This window comes from Cylas formicarius, unplaced genomic scaffold (genome assembly GCF_029955315.1).
Source record: "Cylas formicarius isolate icCylForm1 unplaced genomic scaffold, icCylForm1.1 PGA_scaffold_3__17_contigs__length_32017465, whole genome shotgun sequence".
Classification (NCBI taxonomy): Eukaryota; Metazoa; Arthropoda; class Insecta; order Coleoptera; family Brentidae; genus Cylas; species Cylas formicarius.
In genome coordinates, this window is record NW_026844326.1 from 9,494,350 (window position 1) to 9,520,525 (window position 26,176).

Sequence of the window (26,176 nt, forward strand, 5' to 3'; positions counted from 1 at the left end):
TGTGCTTCGAAAGTTTATTTTTATAAAAGTAAAAAAAAACAGTCTTAAAATTTACGTTACTAATTGTAATAATACTAAACAACTAATAATGATTTAAAAATAATACTATAAGTATTAAGCTACGTGAATGCAGCATCAAGCCTTTAAAGCAAATAATACTAAGTGGACCAAATATTATTGTAACGTAATAATGGTGATATGTATGTATCAATAAAACGTCCCATCAGCTTTTGGGAAGAATTTTGTTTATTCCGCGTTGTCCGTTGGGGCAGTCGTGTAGCACTGCTCCTTGCGTATATACTTGGCCAGCAAGTCATTGGTCCTATTCGTGTTATACATAACCAGAAACGTTTGTAAAGAAACCGGGTTTTTATTCCTAACTATCTGATAGCCCGTAACGAACCTATAAAAACTGCTAAAATCTTTCGGTACGTACTCTTCCACCAGCTTCAACTCCTTTACGAAATCCTCCGCTTCCAGGAAATCCTCTCTCATGCTGAATTCTACGTTGTGCGGCAGTTTGACGATTTCGGTCTCCGATTTTCGGGTAGCGGACACCCGTTTCCTTTGCAAATCCCTAAACCTCACCGGGTCGAGTCCCAAACTTTTTATAAACTCGTCGTCCTGTTCCGTCAAGTTTTTCACGAAAAGTTCCGCCTGATTATCTTCAAAATATCTCAGCAGCGTGTTGCTTTCCCGAAAATAACACAGTTTACCCTTCGGGAGATCGTTGAGGAGCAACGGCGTGCTGGCCCGTTCCATTTTCACGGTGCCGGTATCCGTTTGCGTTTTTTTATTCGCTTCGCTATCGGGACAATCATGTTGTTTTCTTTTACGGTTAGGCGGCTGTGCATCTTCGACTCGGGTTTGTACGTTTGGCAACGTCGCAGGGTTTTTCTCAGGAAAAATGAAAGCGCTTTCGCCGTCGTCCGTCGGTGAGATCGGCTCGACTTCCGGCGAGTAAATGTCTTTCGATTTCGTCGGGAGTTGTGCGCTCGAGTTTATTTTATCCGTTAACTCTTCCGTTTGTGTTTTTTTCTTCTCCTCGTTTTTTTCACACGTCGTTTCGTGGCTTTTTGACAGGTCCATGATGGCCGCGGTTTTGTCGATGTCAGTCTCATCCAATTGCGACTCGCCGTTCTCGTCGACGTTGCTTTTTCGTTCGTCGCATTGACTTTCTGCAAATTATTACAAATCAGATATTGGAAAATTAATAAATTTAGACATTTGATAGTTAACTCATTAAACTAAGTTTGTGTAATCATCATTAGTAGTATTTCGTTTTGATGGATTGTTAGTGACTTTTTGTCTGATTTGTCTCTACCAAATAGTTGCACTTCTGAAGCCAAAATCAAAAATGTGGAGTCATTTGCAATCTCTTTTGAGTTATTTCCCAACCTAAAGGCTAGATTTTTTTGCAAAATATTCTGCCCTGACCCCGAAAGAAAGATGAATGAGAGACACAAAGTACAATTAGAGCACGAATGTGGTATTCTTAGAAACATATCAATTACAGCGAGCTCAAGAAGTTTTTTTTTGGTGGTTATTGTTTACCTAAGAATGGACCTTATTTTTTGTTTCTTTTAACCATCAAGTCGATTTAGTTTTCACTAACTTTAAGTAAATCTACGAAGCATCTGGCCGTCGTGCACCACCCTCTCCTATAATTATAATTATTTATTAAAATGTATTTTATAAAAAAAGTTAGTGATTAGTAACTATTTTTCTATCTATTAAAAAATTTGTTATTTGTACTTATAAGATTTTAGAAAGCTAGAGCTTTAGGCTAAATCCATAGAATTATCCAAAAAATAACACTTTTAATAAATTAATTATGATTCGGTTATAATAATATGGAATAGCTGTTTTTTATAATTTTTAAGCGGACCATTTTACGCCTGGTATTACTCAAAGGGCTAAAAATGTACAAATAACTAGGATTTATAATTATAATAACGAAAAAAAAATTCTGGTTAATTTTTGCCCCAGGGGGACCGTCTTGCCACACACTCCCGTAATACTGTTATTGGCCGCTTTGATCAAAGTATTAAGTTAACTTAGTCGATTTCTTTCAGCTTTTTATCACTAAACGAAGATAACAAGAGTTTGTTTACTCTGTGTGAACAGCTATTAGCGTTGAATCGAATCGATTTATTGAAGAATATAGCTACTAAAAATATAGAGACATTGTACAGTGCTTTATTTTTAAAGCAAATTAAGAAGCGATATTGAATATGCACCTGTATGAGATATTTCAAATCTCGCTTTCAATCATTCATCAATCAACGTGGCTGCTGACAGTTCGCCAATTCGTGGGACGTTGGCGCATTAATTTTACGGTAAAAAGTAAAAAAATTGTATGGATTTTAGAGCCTTTAATGCATCGGATTTTCATTTCGATGCTATGGACGTCGTATTAGATGCGGAGCGGAGAGAACGAGTGACTTAAAACGCTTAGTACGAATACATTCACAAACACTACCCTCAGAATTGACAAACCTCAAAAATCAATCCGTGCGGTAATCTCAGTCAGTTTCATTTTCCACGGATCCGAGCCACTTGGGACATTTCCGGGATTTTACCGCACGGGTTTGGGAGCAATCGGATGTTTTCGGAGATATTTCCCACGCCCTGAATTTTGACGTTTTCCAATTCTGACAGTCATGCCAGTGAATGTGTTCGTGTTGTTTTGCGAAAATGTACCCATAAACTAACGGTCGAAGAAAAAGTATAGTATGTAAAACTTTTTAAGTCACTCGTTTTTTAAACACTCGCTCCGCTTGTGTCAAATAAAGTCGTGAGTCGAATGCCATTAACCACACTTATTGCATAACCAGAATAACCACAAAGTAAAACTAAACTTTTGATATATTAATGAAATTACAGAGCAAAATATCTCAAAAACCAAAACGCTTTGTCCATTTGACTATTTTTTCTTATTTTATGCATCACTAAACCTATTTTAAAAACAGATTATAAGCAAGGCATGATGGTAATTACATACCATTATCGCTAATTACAACATTTTCTAGAATACAGAATATATAGAATATTTTATCAAAAACGTTATTAATACATCCTAAGCAATATATGTTTGCGAAGAACAAAAATCGATAAAAGTTGCACTTGCTTCAGAAGTATCAAATGCTTTTGCTAAAAGTGACATGGCGAATCATAGAAAAGCATATTGATGCGTTCTGGTATTTGGGATTCAATGAAAAGACTGGCCTCAAACTACAAAAAATAAATATGGTTTAGGGTATTAATTTTCTCGTTTTTTCAAGAGTTTTACACGCATGTTTTGACGTCTATTGTTTGGCAGAATTTGAAGTTTTGAAGCAACCATACTTTTTATATTTTGTTACTTTCCTTATATACAGGGCGTTATTTTACTGAAATCTATTTAGGTTAGTTTAAATATGTCTAACGAATACAATTAAACGATCTTAAGTCAAGTCTTTAAAATTCTACGAGTTAATTTTAATAATAGCAGATAATTAATATGCATAATTAAGTTTAAAACAACTATTAAGATGTCGCTGGAGAAGTACAGTTTGGTACATGTCGCTCCACCGTCCACACAGCAATGCAGTAAACTTAGGAGCATGTCCGGGTAAAACCAGTTGATGAATACTTGTTTAGATGGCTGTTGTTCCACTTTGGTTGTAAATAAAAGTGTGTGGGAGAACTTGTTTGTGGTGACACAACATTTAAAGTGCTTACGAGTTTGCGAATCAGTCAGAGGTTATTTGGGATTATCAACGAAATTGTAAAGCAATCTAGAAAAATTGGGGGTTTAATTAAATTGAAGATGTTATTCAACGACTGCCGAATGACTAAATAATGAAACTGTGACTCATTGAAGAACCTTATTAACGTATCTGAAAATAATAAATTCTTTAGTTAAAAGCAAAAAATTTTACGGCAATGAAAGAAAAAGTAGTTCCACTGGTGAGTCTTTGGATTGATTAAATTGATTAAATCCAGTTAAACTAATGGCCTAGACTTGAATGATATAAAAATCATTAAAAATCTATATTGGAATCAAATATTTTCTGCAAGAAGTTACTCGGAAACAACGAGGCCGGTAGCCATTAACAGAGGTTGAGTGACAAGGCTGCATTTAGACCCCGTTTTTGTTCAACAAATTCTGGATTTTAAATAATAAAATAAATAATAAATAAATGAAATTTTAAACAATGTATTATACACCAACGATAAGGTTGTATTAGCTGATAGCAAAGCCTCGCTTCAAAAACAACTGGATATAACATCATTACTTGTGCTTAGTTCATTTTGTGTTCTTACATAAAATGGAATCCTGGATAGAAATGTGGATATTTCGCCATTTGCTGAGAATATCGTGGATAGAGCATGTGTCGAACGAATCCGTATTATTCCGTAAGAATCAAGAAAGAGAACTGCTAAGCCTAATCAATAAAAGTAAATCGGCATATATTGGGCATATCCTCAGAAAAAAAATATACGCACTACAACCAATCGTCAAAGGTAAACTAAAATTACGAAAATAGCCGAGAATGGACTAGAATGAACATTGGTCAGAACTACAGAATTTACTGCAGTTTTCGCAATCGACGAGAAGAGGCACATGAAGAACAAGCAAGTTGCTTACTAGCAATTAATCGGGAATCCTTTGTTGTGATGGCAGACAAAATAATACTCCTTTTTTTCATATTTGGATATATGAAATTATTGGTGCCGAAATCCTGTTGACACTAAAACTAGAAGAACATTTTTTGGGGTTTGAATTAATGAGATTCATAATGTTGGTGCGGCGATTTAGCAAGCTGGCACTACGGTAAACTTTAATGCTTGGTTTCTTGCTAGATTTCAATCTGCCGAAAAATCCAGTGGCCTAGATTATAGAAATGAAAATATAGACAATCAATTTAGTTATAAATGGGAATGCAGTTGAAGTTCAACAGTGTAAATCAATGTCTTGGTACTATAACACATGAGAACAACCAACAAAGAGGAAATCTCTCATAGAACAAGCAAGAACGACAAATTTGTTAGAATGAAGTGAACAACTCGAGATTTATCCTTAAAACTAAGATTATCATTAACTAAATCTCCTCATGAGCCTCCTCAAAATCAGCATTGACAATATCATGCCAATGCCCCAGTTGGTTAATATTGCAAATTTTGGTTAGGTATTAATTTATTAGTAAATATAGTTAAGAAAAACATATACAAAAAGTAAGTTGATAAATGTCAATATATTCTGTTCACAGGGAAAAAGGATTCTATAGATATTAACTTAATGCTTGATATGAGTTAAAAGAGTTAAGAAAGTAAAAGACTTGGGAGTTGTTCTCGACTCTAAATTAAAATTTGAAGCTCATAATGAAACTATTCTCAAAATATGTTTGAGAAATTTGGGCTTCATTTTAAGAACTACCAAAGCGTTCAATAACAGTAATAATTCTGTATAATAGCATGATCAGGCAGGCATGCCAAAAAAACTTGAGATCGCTTGTAACTCGTAGAAACTGTTATAATGTTGCTTGAGCTTCAACGCTAATCCATATCTATGGATTACCGGAGAAAAGAGTAGTGGAAGGAGACCATAAACGGAAATGCAGTTGAAGTTCGACAAATATTTAATATTTTGGTGCAGATGGGAGCAACCAACCAAATCAGCTCAAGATTTATCCTTAAAACTAAGATTTGGATTGGTTCCGCAAGTTTATGGTACAATTTTTCCGGAATACTAGGCCGAGTAATTTTGCCATTATAGTGAAAAATGATATATCCCACAAGAGTAATCCAATTATTAACGTAAAAGAGAATACGACTTACCATCGTCACTGTCGGTGATCTCAATGGGCTCCTCGTTTTGGATCGGACCTTGAAAGATTCCTGTTTCGTTCAGGATGATACGCCGCAGCTTGCTGCTGGGGATCGTATGTCGCAGCTTTTTCAAGAGTTCCAAAAACTCGACCTCCTGCATGTCCGTGATATCTCCCGTGTTTTCCGATTTTTCGTCATCCGGCTCGCGTTTCACCGATTCTTTGGTTATTTGCATCGATTCGTCGGCAACAATCACCTCGGGAACTACGTTCCCAACTCGGACGATTTTCCTTCTCGTAGGCAAAGTTTGAGGAGATTCGACTACCGTTTTCGTCCGACTTATGTTATCACTAGATACCGGAGCGGTTTGAACGTCATGTGTGGAGCGGGCTTCTCGAGATGATATCGTTAAATTGAGCCCCAATTTAGGAGCCGATGCCGGCAGTGGATCTCGTTGAATTTTATTCTGGGGCGTCTCTTTAACTATTCGAACATTTTGCGGCGGTTTTGACAGGTTCAGAACCGTTTCAGGCGCATCCGTACTCACTTGAATAGGAATCGCGGTTTGGGGATCGGACCGGTTTTTCTGCGCCGTTACTGTGAGATTCAGTCCGACTTCAGGCCGCGCCGTCATCTTTGCCGGCGACTTTTTACCCGTTACCTGGATGGTTTCCGGCTTCAGCTTAACGATAGTATGAAGTGTTTGCGGTGAGTGCTGCGGAACTGCCGTCTCCCTAGGAGTATGTTTGCCCTCCGGAGCCGGAGGGCAAAAGTTTGCCTGCATCGGCGGGGTGAGGAACGGTAGCGGCTGATTCTCCAGTTCCGGCAGACGTCCGATTCGAACTCTGCGTAATTTGTGCGTGTAATCGTTTCCGACCACCACTTCCTGGGTGATTTCTTCGAACACATCGTCGCGGTTCAAGGTCGACGGATCCAACGAAAGGTGCCTCGTATCTTTGTCTGGAGGCGTCATTGCCGAAGTAGAGCTGCCGTTCTGAGACTCCTGCGAACAGCGATCTTCCGGTACGACCGTGCTTGGTGGTGGTGCTGCGCCATGACCCTCCGGCCTCCAGGTTGGGTTCTGGGTGACGTGGTTTTCGTGTTGGCGCCGTATCGATTCGACCGGCGCTGCCATATTCTGCGCTCGAACGCTCTGAAAATCTGGTAGTGAACTCTGCACGTCTACGTTCGTCCTTCGTTGATGTGCCAGAAACGGACCAGCTGACGTATACGGGTACGGCGGGGGTTGGGTATTGGGGTAAACGCTATACAGTCCACCGTTCGTGAGCGCATGGACACGCCCCTCCGGCGGTTCGCGAGTCGGTTGCTGCCCGATAGGTTGATCGGATGTCTGCGCATTTCTGAGATTGATGTGGTGCGCCCGCAGCACTTTGTCGACGTGATTTCGTAGATTATTTTTCTCCACGGTCCTGTGGGGATTGACAAGTATATCGATGACCGCGTACGGCGAAACGTTGAGGTGCCGTAATTGATTTTCGATATAGATCACGGTTTTGTTCAGCACTTTTTTGATGTTCCGTTTGATCGGATTCTGGCCGGGGACGCGGTTGCAGATGTGCAATACGAACGTGTAAGCGTACGCTATCGATTCGAACGACTGGAACGACGGCTCGCCGTTCATGTAGCTGTACAGTAGCTTCACGTAGTAGTCGGCCGCAATGTCCGAAGATTCCGCGTTGTTTTTCGAACCGTTCATCAGTTTCAGGTAATGGGCTGTCATGGCGTCAGGATTAAAGACGTTCTTTTGGTACGGCGGCGGGGGCGGAATCGGCAATTCGGGACGCGTAGCGCTAGACGAAGACGTACCCCGCGTAAAAAGATAATCGCCTTGTCGATTGGATAGCGGATGGTAGTTCGGTGCTTCCGAACACGGAGGGTTTTGCGCGTTCGGCAATCGTGTTTCGGGGGCCGTTGACATATAAAACGTTCCCATATCGAGAGATTTAGGTTCGCGATTGGGCGCTTCTTGGGGTTTGGACGTCGTCACGTCAACGCTTCTTCGTCTCGCGACAGGAGTTTCTACGATTATGGGCGGTAAATTGTGTTTGCCGTTTCTGGCGGCGCCGTTGTTCATTTCGGTGAGCGACGCGTCGCTACTTTCGGGAAACGAAAACGATTTCCTCGCGTGGTTTTCCGTAGGCGTCAGAGACTTTACGATCGACTCGGTGATGGCTTCTTTTGTCAGGGGCTCGGGTTTCTTTAGGTTGGTCGGTGCGTCTTTCTGCTTCAGCAGACACGTTGTCGAATCTGCAACGCATACAACATTGCCGTTACAATATATGAATTTTTCATTTTGAAGAAAACCGAAATATTGAATTTGAAGATAATTTGTTATAGAGCAACTAAGCTTACAGAAACATCGTTTAATGACTTACGCCATGGAAGATATAGCAGGAAACATTAAGGTATTGTTTGATCAAGTCATTGAGACGGTGACACCAGAGAATTGACGAAAAGCACTTGCGAAGAAAACGTGGGATCTTCACCCCTTGATGGATAGGACCGTACACCCGTTAATTTTAACGTCAAAGGTATATGACAGTTCTTCAGATGATGAAGAATATTATTAATGTTGTAATTTAATTTCTGTATAATTCTTAATAAAAAATAAGGGTACTCAATAGTCTCAACAGTCCCATTTTGAAAGGTTTTGCGGCCGTTAAAGCTAGCGTGCAACAGTTTTCGTGACCCAATACTATTTGTTCATGAAATTTAAGATGGCACAAACACACGAAACACAAATGAATAAGTCGCTTTCATGACATATTTAGGTGAGTTTTCAATTGATGCGTCTCAGGTGATGACATTTTCGTAGAAATAAAAATGATCTTCCGCGCATGCTTCTACATTGCACCCGCACACTCCTTTTGGCTTGATGATTTAATGGGATGTCGATATATTATGAGAAAATACTGGCCTAAATATGCCACTACCCAACTTATTTACGATCTGTCAGCGGCCATGTTGGTTGTTGAATGCTCAAATTAAAATGCTCAAAATGGTACGTGCAATTGCCTGAGATGTCATCGCTATCTGGGATTTTGCTTCTTCTTCTTCGTAATTCGATTTTGCCTTAATTTGACGAAAAGGTGAAAAATGGCATGGATAGATTTCTTCTGAAACTCGCAAATTTTCATGTGTACAAACTAAATTTGTATTTTTTTAAGGAACACAATATATGCTTATCCAGATTAGTTTTCACGTTTTCCAAAATCACCCTGTATCTAAAAATCCAAGATAACTGACATTTCTGTTCATACTACCTTTAATTTCATAGAAGAATAACGTTGGACCACAAAAACCGCTTTATTAACTTGGGGGTACGCTGTAAACCCGTCAAAAATGGGACACACTGGATGGAATTAGTCAGTATTGTACACGGTGTTCCAATATAAATTGCCAAATGGATAACTTTTTAATATTAATCTTACGGTGAAGTTTAAATTACAGTCGGAGCATTTTTCCTATACCTTCCAATTCTGCAATCAAAAATTAAAATAAAAAATTTATCTGTCAAAATTTGACAGGTCGACTTTTTTAAAAAAAATCTATACCCTGTATTTGAATGCGTCAATCTATTTCATTTTTTCTCCTGACTTCAGCTATATATAAGTTGTTAGGATTATTTCTGACAGATTTTCAAATATCGCGAATTTTATTTAATGTTCGATGTAAGGAAGTCAATAACTATTGTTTCAAAAATCAAATTGGCCATGATAGCTGTTGTCATGGAAACTCATATAGTTAACTGTCATTATATATAAAAATAGTATTTACACACATGTATTAATTTAAATTGCAGAAACTAAATTTCAAAATGTTTCTATTCAGAGAATCTATCGAACTCTATCCGAAATTGCATGCGAGATATGAATTTAAGTAAAGGTAATTTACTTTTTAATTTTACTCCTTTCACCTTTCCACGGGGATTCCTAAAATACAGAGGATGAAGAAGAAGGCCGGCTATTTGAAATGCAAAACAGAATACGAGAAGAAGTTGAAGCCCTAAATGGGTAACCAGAACTTCTTAGAAGTGGTATCGAAAACCTACACAAACATTTTCGTGTATGCATATAGATGAATGGTGGTTATTTAGAAGATCTTTTGTGAAATAAATTTAGAATAGGTACTAAGGACGATGTTTCAGTAACATGTTTTTGGATAATACTTAGGTATGCAATATTGTTATTTTTTTATTATAAGTAATAGTTGTTAATAAATGAAAATATGTTTAACCGAAAATGTAAAAATGGCTAATTTGATTTTTGAAACAATCATTATTAACTTTCTTGCATCCAATATTAGATAATATCGGCGATATTTCAAAATTTGTCAAAAATAACCCTAACAAATCATATATATTTGAAATCAGGAAGAAAAATGCTATCGATTGACACATTCAAATACAGGGTATTCGATGTTTTAAAAAATATTGACCTGCCAAAATTTGACAGATAACATTTTGATTTCATATTTTTGATTGCAGAATCGGAAGGTTTAGGAAAAATAATCCAACTTCCGTAATTTAACAAAGTTGTCCATTTAGTAATATATAATGGGACACCCCGTACATTTAAAATTGCACAAAATTATTTTGTAATGCTCAATAACAGCACAAAGTTAAAATATCGGATTTGTGAAACATTTCTTGTTCAAAACTCTTTTTGCCTATTTTTTTAAAAACATTTTCATGTTTTATCGACCGGTAGGGGCGACAGAAAATTGAAAATGGAATTCGAAACTAAATTCGTATTTCTGGTACGTGCTCCATATGCACGTACGTGAATAAAACCGCAATCGGTTCGAGTTTCCTCGTATTTTTTTATCGCTAGGTGGGTAGACTAAACAAAACAAAAGGGAAATTAAATCGCGGCCCGGGATTGTTTGTGTTTATTGGAAAGTCGCCGTACATTTTTTAAGACGTACGTAAATGAGCTACAAATACTGAAACCATTTTTCGAGATTATTTTTTACTATAGTTTTAAAATATTTGATTTTTGCAGGGGAGTAATATTATTTAATAATAATATTAGAATTAATAAAGGGCTGTGTAATCCATTTTTTCAAGGATCCTAAGTTTAAAATAATCTGCCACAGAATATTAGGGTAATTCAAAAACGTCAAAAATTTGTAAAAAGTCTCAAATTGCATTAGAATATTTATTGAGAATATATCATGGCCATTTAATATAAGGTTTAAAAATGGTATCTAAAATTATTGTGTTGATGCAGAAACTGTTATCTCTTTTTTTGTGCGGCTTTATTGTATATCAATTTATTGCATATTATTTTGTTTTTTACGGGTTTTCTTGTTCTTTTGTGTTAATCATAGAAACTATCTTCCATACGAGTATTTCAACCACTGTTAAGAATATCCAAATTTCGTAAATTATTGTTATCTATTGTGTTATTAAAATATAATTTCCAAAAAACATCAACCCTCTTTTACAAACAAACATAACTAACTTGCCGGTATTGCAGCCCTTGCCTATTTCAACAACTATTTTTTTCTTGAGGGGAAGACACTTTAGAAACCTTTACAAAGTGAAATTGCGGAAATATATTGTTGAGATATATTTTTTTTAACTGAAAGGTTATTTCCCATGCAAGGAAACTAAATAATGGGGAAACCCTTAGCTTTGTGTCTTTGGGCGGGAATCCATGTATTACCAATTGCAAATATTGACAATATTTCGAAAACCATAAATATTCGCAGCCTTATACGGGGTGTTGTGAAACTAATTCGCGAAATTTGACGGCATGTTCTTCCGATATACAGATATACTACCACTCTAGATATTTTAATGACATTTTGTGCACTATGTTCAAGCAACAAAAGACATTTTTTGTTACGATATATATTTTTTATAAAAACACCAGTGACGTCCAGATTTGCCTGGAATATTTTTTTAATGTTTAAGATTTTTATCGAAACTTTACATCTTTCGGAAAGATTTTTCCAAATTGATGGGACTGCCGTACCAATCTGATAGAGACGTCATTAGTAAATTTTTAAAAAATATTTCACATCTAAAATATGCCTTTTGCTATTGGAAAGCAATGTAAAAAATGTCAATGAAATATCTAGATTGCTTTGAGAATTATGATAAAAATAGTTTTTCGTTTAGAATTTCAACACTTTGTGTCCGGACATATAAGAGACTAGAGGTTATTTTCGACGTAATGCCATAAAAATTTGATAGACTAATTTCGTATACAATTACTTAAAACTCTATAATTCGCCAATTTCGAATTTGCTTTTAAATATATCATCATATTTTGGGGAAGGGATAACTTGATAAGAAATATTGTTGCTGTAGAAAAAAAAGGTAATTAGAGTAATTATAAAAATGAAATATTTAGGGAGTTGCATATATGCATCAAATATTTTAATGTTCTCTCAATAACTTTGAGCGATTTTTTATTATTTCGTGTTTTGTTATATCACTATTTGAAATACAATGAAAGTAATAACTAAATTTATTCAACAGACAGTTTTCAACGAAGTAACCTATGTGAAATTGTAAACAATTTGATAAAGGAAAAATTTACATGGGTTATTCAGTCTGCAAACGTAATTTTTGACAGAAAATGTTAAATACTCCAAAAACTTTGAAACAAAGACATTATAAAGTCGGAATTAGAAACATTTAAAAAAGGTGGAAGTCGGATGGTTATTCATTTTTTTATACCTTTGTGTGAAATGTCCATCACTGTGAGTCAAAAACATTGGTTTGTCAACTTGTCGAAAAATTATTTCGAAAAATTTTAGACGATGCTCAGAAAAAGTTGCAACTGGTATAATGAACAATCGTAGCTGATAATTTTAAAAATATTGGTACCGTTAAAAATAATATTTTTGTCCAACACTGTATAGTGAAAATGTCACTGTCAATTAGCAACCTGTAATTGGTGATAATCGGCGATCATACGCATTTAGCAACCAGCATGACGTCATTACAAATGGGTATAATTCCGACTATATATGAAGAGGGATACGCTCTATAATTATACTCGCATATAATTACACATGCGTTTTGAGACACTGCAGCTAAGAATTTTTCTCATTTTGACGAAATAAGATTCGAACGCGCATAAATCAAAATCTGGAAAAAGGTCTTACCCGAATGTTGAAACGAATTCACAATAACCGCGAGCTACTCTGCTCTTAATTCGCTCTGTTGACGCCATACAGTCGTTTAGGAACCGGCAACCAGAGTTGCCAATAATTCGAACTGTCGGCGGTTTAGAATTGCCCAATGGATTTGTAAACAAACATACGTAAGGTATGGTATGCAAATGACTCACCACCATCAATCGTCTGGCAAACCAATAGAGCCGCATAGTGAGAAGCGATAACAATAATGAAATCACAACCGTGTGAATATTTCTTGCCGATTAAAATAAGCAGGCATTGCCGTTCTGCTTATCGACTACATAAGGAAACACCCCCTGGTTAGTAGTAAAGTTGATTTGTTGTATGGTATGTCTCAAAGTATATCGTCTTGGCTTTTGATGACAATTATCAATGCCTCAATTATTTTATTACTATATATTATACAAATATTCGGAGATTAATTTAGGACGAGGGATATTCTGTACTAAAATTTCACGTCAAGACCGTTAGAGAATAGAAACATCACTGATTTACTATAACTGTCAAGTCAGGACATACGTTGCCATGGCAATCTTTAATATTATATTATGTTTATTTGGGTATAACAAAATCACATTAGTAGGGGACGGTGGGACAAGGCGGCCACCCTCAAAAATTAACCATATTTGTTTTCGTTTTCTTCTTCTAATAATTATAAGTTCTGGTTATTTGTACATTTTTAGCACTTTGCGTAAACCAGGGGTAAAATGGACCGCTTAAAAATTCTAAAAAAAAAGCTATTCCATATTATAACCGAACCATAATTAATTTATTGAAGGTGTTAGTTTTTGGATAATTCTACGAATGGTTACTAATCAGTAACTTTTTTTTTATTAAGTACTTTTTAATAAATAACTATAATTAATATATACAACATTATAAATAGGGAAGACTGGGGCACGACTACCAGAAGCTTGGCCAAAATTATTCAAAGTTATTCAAAAATAAATCGACTTGATGGTTAAAAGCTACAAAAAATAATAAAAAGCTTAAGTGGGCCGCCTTGCCCCACCCTCTCCTGCTAATAGAAAATACGATGACACTAAATGCATACAAACTATCAATTTGTTGTACTCTCAAAGTTGCTCTTCTGTTTCCTCTTTAGTTTCACCCAGTAACGGTGCGTGTGAATCTCGTATGAAGACGATATACTTTGAGACACACCATAATTGGGTTTTTGGTTTTTTAATTTCAAGTTGAAAAAACACTTAAGAAGTTAAATGTTTTTTATCACACATATTGAAGCACACGTCGTGATTAGAGCAACAACTAAAAGAAGAATAAAAAAAAGTATGGTGTTCTAATACTGATATCAATCCAAAATAGGTAATTAAAATAAAAATTCATTTATTTGACCGCCGTGGAGCATTATTTTGCGTTGCGAATTAAATCCGTACAAAGCAAATTAGTTTCAACGAGGTATAAATCGTTATCAAATCCTATTTGATTAGTCTAGGCTTATCTAATCATGTCGTTAAGCTGTTATCAGCAATTTTTGCCTTTTTTGTGTCGAATCTTTGTTATTTTTTATTTGCTTATCTTGTTTATCTTATCTCGCGACGGCGATAAATAATAATTTGTCGCAACACCGATAAGACTTATTTCAGCACACTTTTCCGTTTCAATTTTTGATAAACAAAGTAATTTCGAATATCTTGAAACCCATATTGGAGGTGGAATCTTTTACCATTATGCCTGCCGATTAGTTATATAATTGTTCAAAACTGCTCAGTGGATGTAAAATAATATGGTTTTGCACAGCAGCCAAGTAATCAATTTAATTAGACTTAAATGCATTTTCGGATGTTGTGCATTCAAGTAGGTATACCAAAGCAGCCATAATTTATTTCGCAACATGCATATGGCAAATTTCGTAGACTATATTTTTATCAAATTGTTTGCGCTGCAAACTAGTGTCTCTTAACAGTAAATCACGCATTACGGCCTATAAATAGTTATATAATGTATAGCCAAATATTTACCCGTCTTACAAAAATAATTTCCGATTGCAGCTATGCTTGCTTCAGTTTTTACAATCGGTTTAATTTTGTGTGCGAAGTTCTTTATTGAAATGATGGTAAATAAGTTTTAACTTACGTTTTACCAATAAAATCGAATACGTCTTCCCATTTTCGTTTTTGAAAGTTTGCTACACAAATTCTTCTAACAGCTCCGACATTAATACTTTAAAACTAGGATCAGTTGATGAAATTATTAAATCACTTCTGTAATAATATAGACGTTTTCTGTCTTAGTCGCTCACAGTTTGCCACAATAATTAAACATAAATTTTTTATTACTTTACAGTAGAGAATATAGTTGAATATAGTTTATAGATGACAGAAATGAAATTGTGTTGTAAATGAATCTTAATCTGTTAGAAATTAAAGATTATTATGACCAAAATTGAATGGAATGTTGAGCTATTAAATCAGTATTTGAAAAACAACAAAAGTTGACGTTATACACGTAAGTCTATTTATTACTCACTTGTTGCAGGCATGAACAGTTTGATATCGTGATGTCTGAATTGCTTCCTAGATATTTTCTTCTTCCAGCCCTTCTTTTTGTTTATGAATTCCATTTCGATGTCATGTTCGCTAGGCGACGGACTTAGCGAACTTGGGTTTTCTGCTCCGTCGCTGTTATCGTCGGTTTCGGCGTTGATGTCGCAACTCGACTGTCGGAACAATGGCCTTTTCTTATACGGCCTTACCACATTCATATTATATCTGAAGTAATATTCTTCAAAATACATTCGTCTTACCGTCGCCGGGCCTCCTAAAAAGAGTTGATATTTCAATTTGAACCCCCAAATTAATCCAAATCAACATATTATTTTATTTAGTTTGTGTTTTTTGAGGAAAAAAAACTGGGCTCGATTTAACGTAAATGATCTAAACCTGGCTTTTGACATTGTGGATGCAATTTTATCTTGAGTAGGCAGCACGCCGTATATAGTATGTTATGCAACAAGTTTGACAAACCTCATGTTGCTCACGAGTTGGTTTTAGCATGAACGGGGTACAACGGAAACCATCTAATCGCTCCTAAACCCGTGACTAAAGAACTGCAAGCGTTCGAGGGGATGAAGCGACAGAATTTAATGAAGCTGACGTTTTGAACAATTTTAGAAGTACGTGTTTCAAAAAATTGAGATAAAATCTTAATCGCATTTTGTTATTTTTATTATTTTATTATAAATAATTTTCGCATTATTCATTTTGTGTTTTATATTTTACGTTTTCTATCTCACTTTTCGCTTAGGATTTAAAATGAGTTTCCTTCCAATAATAAAACCGATAACATGTTTGTGCAAATACATAAAATGTTACACAAGTATAATTGAAAAGGAAGAAAACGGCCTACATCTTTTAAACGAGAAACTACGTAATATGGAGTCGTGGGTGGGTGAGTGCTATATAACGGGTGTTCCAGTGGTGTTTTGAAAAAAATAAAATAAATCGACCAAAAGAAAATGGAGGAAATAATTTTCCGAGTTTCCGAAATGGCCGCCATCCTAAAAATATGACTAAAAACATTCAAAAAAACTTGGATTTTGAGAAAAATTTACACTTTGCGCGATATTATATACATCAAATTATCCCGAATTTACAAAATAAAATGCTAATCAAAATGAAATGTTATTAAAAGAAATCGACGCGTAAGGAACAATTATTTCAATACACTTTTTATTACTTTCAAATTGGTTAGTCTTCAACAATTTGCTAGTTTTGGTTAATTGACTAAACCTAAATATTTATTAAAGAATTAGTGATAATAATTATGTAAAAACACGCAAATATTTCAAAATGCAGTAATGTCAGCTGCTGGGTAATTTTGTGGATTGTAAACGAAGCAAAAGCCAAAAAATAACATTTGGCATTCTAAATAATAAATTGGCGTCTTATTTGGTAAATTCTGAATTATTATACATTAATAACAATCTATAAAGCAGAAAATTCAAACACTTTTATTGAGCATGCTTCTATTTATATTTTAGGTTAGGATATCTTGATATTGAGATAGGCATTTTTCACTGGACGTTATTTGAATGGCTTAAAAAAGTTAAATCGTTGACTTTATTCTTTTTTAGATCTCAGATATTCAGATCATAATTGTATTTTGCATAGGAATATTGGATTGCCTAGAAAATGCGTTAAAATCGCCCCAACCACTTTCATTGCAGAGATGAAGCAAATAGCATTAAACAAAAAAGGTTTGAATTTGTTTCCGCGAAAAACAAACTCAGTTTAACTGTGGTGAACGTTAGACATTTTTGTAGAAACCTAGTTTTAAATTCAATATAACAATTATGCCACCTGGTGACCATTTCAGAAATTCCAAAATATTTAAGCATTTTGTCTTGGTCGATTTACTTAATAATTCTTTTTTCCCTAAGACCGTGCCTCGTTTAAACTTAAAATTTTGGATTTTGGAGTTATCACCAACGTTAAATCGAGTTTGCAGGTATAGTAAGCCCTTTACTGTTGCTATTTACTTACGCTTAAGGCTTAACACTTACGAAATATTTTATGCTGATAATGGCCAAGGCGATTGTTGGGAATTATAGTATTCTGGGAAAATCTGTAGATAAATTATATGCCGCATAAAATGAGTAATCCGGAATCATTCAAACGCATGTTAGATATGTCTATGAGACAGATATCCGATTGTTTATTTCTGAGTTATGCAATGTGTGGTATGTCGCTGCAATAGATATGATACGGAATCGAAATTGTTGCCGTGAAAAGATTAGGTATCGACTGGGGTTATAAACGGTTGTTTAAAATGGTTATTGACCCTTATATTAGTTCAATTTCCATCGCATTTTATTAAAAAATATGAAATTTGTATATATATATATTACTCATATTATTAGTGCGTAATATGTACTTACATAGATACTTCTTTTATCGCATGTCGCTGATTTCTGAAGAATACTTCACACGACGACATCTTATTTAATTTTGCTACCAAATACTAACAGATTCTAGCAACATATTAGGCGAAATTAAAAGTCTTATTTATGAAAAAACCTATTATACAGCAGAGATAACAGAACCATGGTGATGACTAGTTTCCTTATCGTTAGGATATACGTGTTTGAAAAAAAATAAAATATTTTCAGCCATTTTAAGTTTAAATCAAATAAAATTGCTAAATTCTTGTGCTAAATAATAAAGTTCCTTGATGAATTCATGGTGTTTATCAAACTTGTTGCAAGTGATGAAAAATCGGGTTGTACGAATTATTACTTTTTTTTTTGTATTTAGTTATAGCAATTAATTACGTTACTAATTCAGCTCTAGATTTGAGAAATATTCTATATATAACTTTTTCGTATCATTTAATTATTGAAATTGAAATTTAGGAAAAGTTTTTATGATTTTTTTTATATTTACTAAGCGGCACACGACTTTCATTATTCTTCGATTCAACAACTTAACTAGATCGGACATAATGCAGCCTATTTTTAAAATTTTTGAAGAGGTTGAAGGTTCAAACTTCAAATTCAACGCAAGAAAACTACGGTCGGATCATCTGACAAGTAATATAAAATTAAATTAACAGCATCGAAATCTATATAATTATTTACTTTTGATATTTTTAATCTAATACTTTATTTAGCTTGTCAATGTGGATATTTTAAAAAGGAGACCAAACCTGGCTAGCACATTCCAATACTGAGTAAACAAAAGCACAATACAAAATCTTAAAGACATAGACGGGGTATTAATTAATTATGCTAATTTTCTTTAAGGAATGATTCTCTGCTTAATTTAAGTTAATATAAATACGACTCCAAAAGACCTTCGTTTTTGATACTAGCGGGCGTTCTGCAGCGTCTGCCGCATCCCGCATTTCGATCACCATTGCTTTCTGTCCCAATAAATAGCTCTGTCCCTCATTCTTCTATCTATATTCTATTCCCTTCATCTATGTTATAGATGATCGGCTTTTTTTTCTATGTATATTAGTTGTCTGGTTGCTATGCTTCCTGTTGTGATGTAAATTCTTTTCGTTCTTCTTCTAATCTTTTCATTAGCGATATGTTCTAATCTGGACTTGTTCGAGAAAACCATTCCTTCGGTATCAATTATTTTTTCTCTTTTCGGTTGATAACTGTTAACACTTTATTTTTTTACAATTGCTCTGTAGATATTCAGTTTTATATTTATCTGATTCGACCAGAGTAGTGAATAATTAGTTTTCATTTCTGCCCATTTTGATCCCTATACGCTATATATATCCATTTAACAAAATAAATAAGAATTAAAACTTCAGATTTTCACGAAATTATATATTTTCACATAACAATTGTTTCGACAACACCGTGTCTTTGTCGAATGTAATCTTTACCAATTACCTGCTACTATATATACCGAAAAATGCCAATAACACCTTAATTAATGTTTTTGTGAGAATTTAAGTTTAATAACGGAGAGGTATTTAAATCTAATTGAACGTTAAGCAACACATTTGAATGTCTCATTTTGTTAATCTCCATGGCTTCCAATAAATTTAATTTTCTAGTTTTGTGGCTGTATGTAAAATATCAAAAATGTGTTTTTTTGTGTTTGAGTGTGTAGACTATTGTTTTTAAACGCTCTTTTATGTTCGTTAATGCGTTTCTTGAAGGAACTGCCTGCTAGTCCAATATAAATTTTAGGACAAGATCCGCATTTCAACCTGTAGACACCTGATTTTTGAGATTTTGGACATTTCGTTTTATTGATTTAAAAAAAAAAATTCCTGTTGTGTTGTAAGTTCTGAAAGCATTTTTAAACCACATTTTGACAAATGTTTTGAAACTTTTTTCAATGGGTTCTCCTATGTATGTAATTGTGTTAAATTGTTCGTGTTCTGTACTAGGTTTGGGATAAATAAAGAGTTTACTGTTGTCTGGATTTGTTTTTTATTTATAATTTTGGAGCAGTTGTTCAGTGCAATTTGTTTAATGATATCAAGTTCTTTGTTGTAATTTTCTGTTGAGAGTGGCATATTAAGAAGTCTGTGTATAAAAGAGTGAAATGCAGCCATTTCGTGTATATAAGGGTGATTTGAGCTATTATGTATGACTGTGTCCGTGTGTGAAGGTTTATGGTAAATAGAAAAATCTAATTTGTTTTGCGTTTTCGTAATAGTTAAGTCTAAAAAATTAATAGAGTTATCCTGCTCAATCTCGATAGTGAATTTTATAGGATAATGTAACGAGTTAATGTAATTTAAAAAAGAATTCAATTGTCTGTCCGTTCCAACAAAGTAAGCAAAGACATCATTCACGTATCTATACCACCATAGAAAACTTTTACTTGAAGGAAGGTCTAGTATGATATTTTCCAAATTATCAATAAAAATCTCGGCAACAAAAGACAAAGTGGGTTTCCCATAATAAAACCTTCCTTAGAAATGTAAATCTGTCCATTAAATTCAAGATAATGTTGGTCTAAAGATACTATTAAGCAATGTAATAAATTTTGCTTCACCAATGGGTTAACCTGTTTCCGAGTGAGGGGAAATCTACTGAATCTATCGCATCCATAGGTGGTAAAAAGACAATAGTGTTGCGTTAAAAAGGATTTTGATATCTTTAATTTTGGTTTAAAATCTGTGTGGAACTTTAAAATATTTACTAATTTTGTTGAGAGTTTAACTGCTGGCTTACTTAAGACACGACTGGTTTAATGGGCATATCTTGTTTATGTAATTTAACTAAGGAATATAATTTAAGCGGTTGTGGATTCATAATTGTTAAAAAATACTTGTCTTTGTCACTAAATAGCGTGGAGTTAGGAATTACTTCCTTGACTTGTCTTTGATATAACTCGGTAGGATCGTGTTTGATACATTGGAAAATGTCTGGTTTAAGAAAATTGTTGGTTTTTGAAATATATTCAGGGGGGTCGATAGCTATGACTGTCTCCCTTTATCTGCACGTCTAAATATTATGTTATTTGCAGAAGCTTTGTTTTTGATAGTTTTTACTAGTGGTATTTGAGAAATTTCTTGGTGTTTGTTGTTATCTATTAATTGAGAGTTTATTCTATTCGGTAATACATGTTTGTTTAAATTAGACTCTTTAATGTCCTTAATTGCTAATTCACAGTCGATCAGATTACATTTCTAAGGAAGGTTTGATTATGGGAAACCCACTTAGTCCTTTGTTAGCCGAGATTTTTATGAACAATTTGGAAAATATCATACTAGAACATCCTTTAAGTAAAAGTTTTCTATGGTGGTTTAGATACGTGGATGATGTCTTTGCTTGCTTTGTTGGAACGGACAGACAATTGAATTCTTTTTTAAATTACATTAACTCATTACATAATCGTACAAAATTCACTATCGAGATTGAACAGGATAACTCTATTAATTTTTTAGACTTAACTATTACGAAAACGCAAAACAAAGTAGATTTTTTCGTTTACCATAAACCTTCACACAAGGACACAGTCATACATAACAGCTCAAATCACCCTTATACACACAGAATGGCTGCATTTCACTCTTTTATACACAGACTTCTTAATACGCCACTCTCGACAGAAAATTACAACAAAGAACTTAATATCATTAAACAAATTGTGTGAACAACGGCTACAATCCATCCATTATCGTTAAAATTATAAATAAAAAACAAATCCAGACAACAGTAAACTCTATTTATCCGAAACCAAATACAGAACACGAACAATTTAAAACAATTACATACATAGGAGAACCCAGTGAAAAAGTTTCAAAACATTTGTCAAAATGTGGTTTAAAACTAGCTTTCAGCTAACAACACAATAGGAATTTTTTTTTAACAATAAAACGAAATGTCCAAAATCTCAAAAATCAGGTGTCTACAGGTTGAAATGCGCATCTTGTCCTAAAATTTATATTCGACAAACAGGTGGATCTTTCAAGAAACTCATTAACGAACATAAAAGAGCGTTTAAAAACAATAGTCTAGATTCTAATTATGCTACACACTTAAACACAGAAAATTTATGCAACAAGTGCGGTAAATGGCATGAATTAAAAATTTACCGAACGTGTTGCATACTATACTTTTTCTATGACCGTTAGTTATTGGGTACATTTTCGCACATTCACTGGCATGACATGACTGTCAGAATTGACAAACGCCAAAATTGAAAGCGTGAGAAATGACTCCGAAAACATCCGATTGCTCCCAAATCCGTGCGGTAAAAACCCGGAAATGTCCGAAGTGGGAAACGAAACTAACGTGGTAAAGTGACGCTTCCCGTACCCTAGATCGGTGGGTAATTAGGTATTTTACAGACGGGAATAGAAAAACACATTTTTGATATTTTACATACAGCCGCAAAAAATAGGAAATTAAATTTATTGAAAGAAATTGAGATTAACAAAATGATACATTCAAATGTATTGCTTAACGATAAAACTTAAATTCTCACAACATTAATTAAGGTTATATTGTTATTTTTCGGTATATATAGTAGCATGTAGTTTGTAAATATTACATTTGATAAAGACACGGTGTTGTCGAAACAATTGTCTTGTGAAAATATATAATTTCGTGAAAATCTGAACTTTTAGGTCTTATTTATTGTACACCTCCAAGTGTTCATTCTTCTTCTTGTAGTTGTGTTCTGGACAATTCGGCTGAAGTCTTGCTAATCCATTGTCTTAAAATTTTTGAGCCATGATATACGCCGTCTTCCGAGTTCCCTTCTTCCGTTCGTTTTATCTTGCATAATCAGTTTTAACATTGTCATTTGTAACATATGGCCAGAATATCCATATCCTTGGATACCACATTTCAAAAGCTATTATTTTTTTGCTAGAGGTATCCGTTAGCGTCACGTTTCGACCCATTATAGAATTAAAATAAATAGCATTTGGGGACCAATAGCTTAGTTTGTATGTTTACTTGGAGATTATAGAGGAGGTTTTTCATATAGTAGACAACACTTCAACACTTCTCGCATTCTCAGGACGAACTCGAATTTCGCGTGAGTGGTCCCAGTTGTCGTTGAATGTATAGAACAGGTTCGAGAAGTTTGCTTTCCAGAATTTATCCCCCTATATTAAATTGTTTGTGTTCATTGAACGCTCTTTGTTCTCGCAATTGTAGATTGAAATCTTCCTCTTCCTCTCATATACGCAAGGACTTTTTTCATGTTCATATTCAGTCCCCATTGCTTATATTTTTCTGTTGGTTTCCTTAGCATATAATCGACTTCCTCCTCGCTATTAGCAACAATTATTTAGTCATCAGCAAAAAATAGCGTTGACAAGCAACATTCAACACACTTTCTTCTCCAGCTTTCCAAGACTTCTTCTTAAACCGTAAAACTGTAAATGATTCTGATATCTTGTTTCCTATCTTAATCTCGTTTTGTATATTTTGATAAATATTTTGTACTGCACGAATATGTACTTGACTCAGCCCGCATCTTCATTGAAATTTAAATCATTTTATTCAAAGTTACGGTATCGTAAGCTTTTTTTTTAAACCAAAAACATGTTGATGACTCAGTAAATCAAACTATTTTTTAAAAATATTCACGCCAGAATATGTAAAAAATGTGAACAAGATATAAGTCAATCTCGGTTCGGTTTCCGTGAAAACTTGGGAAGCAGAAAAGAAAAAGCTTTTGTCAGAATTCACACAATTCAGAACAAGTCAGAATTCACACAATTTTGACTTGTTTTTCAGAAAATTTGACTTGTTTCTCAAAAAATATGACTTATTCCTCAAAAATTTGCCAAAATTCAAGTAAAACCTATATTTCATTTTTGGTGGCTTTGCGGAGCTTTCGCACTAGACCAACAAGACATTCAAAAAAATTAAAAAGCAATATATAAATTAAAAAATACTAAATCACGAAAATGTTATAACATTCAACAAACGCATTAACGAACATAAAAGAACGTTTAAAAATAAAAGTTCGGATTCTAACTATGCATTTCATATAAATTCAAGAAGAATGTATAAGAAAATTTTAATATTCTACATAATGAATAAAAAAATAAAAAAAATGTCGGAAGCTATGGAGATTAACAAATGAGAATCTATTACTTAATGACCATATTATTGAATGTTGTTGAATGGAACTTGGTGACGTTTCGCCAATCGTCATGTTCAATTCAACAACCAACCCAGGAGGAATCCAGAAGTTTTGTAAATAGTATTCTTCGAAAAATGGGTCTGAGTTGTTAAATTTAAATTTGGAACCCTATAACGGTAATTAGGAATGTATTACTATCTATGAATAACTGTGAAAATCTAAACATTTTTTGTTCTAATTTAATTGTATTATCATGAAAAGAAAACTCACCTATAGTCGGTACGATTTGTGGTGGCATAGTCGGCAATAAAATGCCAGACAGAATAAAATAGATTGTTCATCTTGTTTCCACTTCAACAGATATACTTAAAATTTATTAATTTAAATAGTACGCCCATACCCAGAGATGGATTATATTATTATTATATATTATTTTGATTTTGATTATGATATTATGTCTATTCTCCAAAAAAAATTAAAATAAATATACCGTATAAAATATAATTTGCCAAGAGTAAATTTACAAGTGAACGATATTTAGTTTGTATTGATTTCAGCAATTATTTCGTTTGTAGCATAAGACAAGTTTGTTTTCTAATTTTTGAAAGTTATTAACAACTCACATTTTAGTTACTGCGCAGCCAATTAAAAATTTCTTCTTTTCTTGTCGATGCATTTGGTACACTTTCACTAAGTCTAGAATGATCGTGCACTATCCATAACAATTAAAGACGGCCTTTCGGTTGCAGTTTTTCAAAAATGCGACCCTGTTTTGGAAACTAGTGCAATTATCCGGTAATTGGGTGTTATCTCTGTCGAGTGTATGACACCCGACGGGCGTAATAGACAAAAATAGAACACTGGCAGGTTTTGCTATTCTTAGTATACCACCTTTTCTCTTGACTATGCCATCGCAAATCGTACCGACTATAGATGTAATGCGAAGTAGTAAATGCGGCTTCCTTAAACTGATAATGGAAGGTGAGATTGAGATTAACTGGAAGAAGAAAACAATACTCTCTTAGACGCTCACACCCTATTCCAGTCTGTCAACGGCCGAATGGAATTTGCTGAGATTGTATTCAACTTTCACTACAAGGAGAAGATGACCTAAGCTTCTATAGTTGTAGCTTAAATTATTCGAGAAAGTTAGGTCATTATCAAGCTTGACCCCTAGATCTTTAATTTCATTCAACCTGTAGGAATTTACGGGATAATCAAATATTAATTGTTGAACATTATGTTACATTCAAATTCTTTCTTTTATTAATAAATTTCTGTAGCTGATAACGCCCCGAGGAGTAAAATTCGACCGGTTTTGGTTAAATACCGTACCTGGATTTATCGTTCGAATCTAATATCTCAAAATTAATATAGATAACAAACGTGCCAGATAATTTTTATCAAAAAAAAAGCGCTTATCCCGTTATCTGATTAGGTTGTTTTCTTTTTATTTCTGGAAACAGTCAATTACCGCCCGTTTATTTAATAGTTAATTTTTACGCGATCTCTTAAAGGAAACCGTGCTAATAATTACACCCATTATCAATTAAATTACACGTTTTTATATATCGCCGACCTATTTGATAACGTTTTAATTTTAAATGGTCGCGTCGCATCTGCAAACATCTCACATTACTTATTCAGCGGTTTAATTCTTTTAGCGAGAAAATTGCACGATCTGGCGAATCGGAGGCGGAGGGAATGGGAAACGCGGATAATTTTATTAAACCGCGTACATTAAAAAAAAATGCGAAAAAAAAAATCGGCTTACCTCGTAATAAAGGAGGCTGAACAGTTTCGCCAAAGATCGATACCGTTAAACTTTCGCGGTGCAAAGTTTGGCGCGTACGTTATTCCCTCGACAAGCTTTTCATTCAACGCGGTCATGAAAACAATGAAAATTTCATCCACTCCTGCTTGGTGGCGGACGATTTTCGTTTGACCGTAAAGTCCACGTCAGGAATTTCCTCTACGTTATCGATTTGTAGTAATATCCTTTATTAATATAATCCTCATTAATGTCCGGTCGTGTTTGCGTTACAGAAAAATGATGTGTCTCTTTAACATACGCCGTCCAATGGCGTGGCAGCAGTTATACTTCTCGCTTATACGGTTTGTAACGTCAAACTAATTGTTTA

The 26,176-nt window shown here is 34.3% G+C and overlaps 1 protein-coding gene across 2 annotated transcripts; it reads right to left on the bottom strand.

Moving 5' to 3' along the window:
• LOC132699977 (uncharacterized) lies at positions 1 to 26,126 on the bottom strand. Of its 2 annotated transcripts, XM_060666996.1 has the most exons (5): positions 25,810 to 26,126; positions 15,758 to 15,771; positions 15,481 to 15,701; positions 5,824 to 8,082; positions 1 to 1,178 (listed from the first exon to the last, which is right to left on the bottom strand). In XM_060666996.1, exons 3-5 carry the CDS (start codon positions 15,572 to 15,574, stop codon positions 247 to 249), a joined length of 3,285 nt encoding a protein of 1,094 aa, XP_060522979.1. In that variant the 5' UTR covers positions 15,575 to 15,701; positions 15,758 to 15,771; positions 25,810 to 26,126; the 3' UTR covers positions 1 to 246. The 2 variants fall into 2 exon arrangements, with proteins under 2 accessions (XP_060522979.1, XP_060522978.1); XM_060666995.1 differs by having other exon boundaries at positions 15,481 to 15,771.
• Between the last annotated feature and the right edge of the window lie 50 nt (positions 26,127 to 26,176).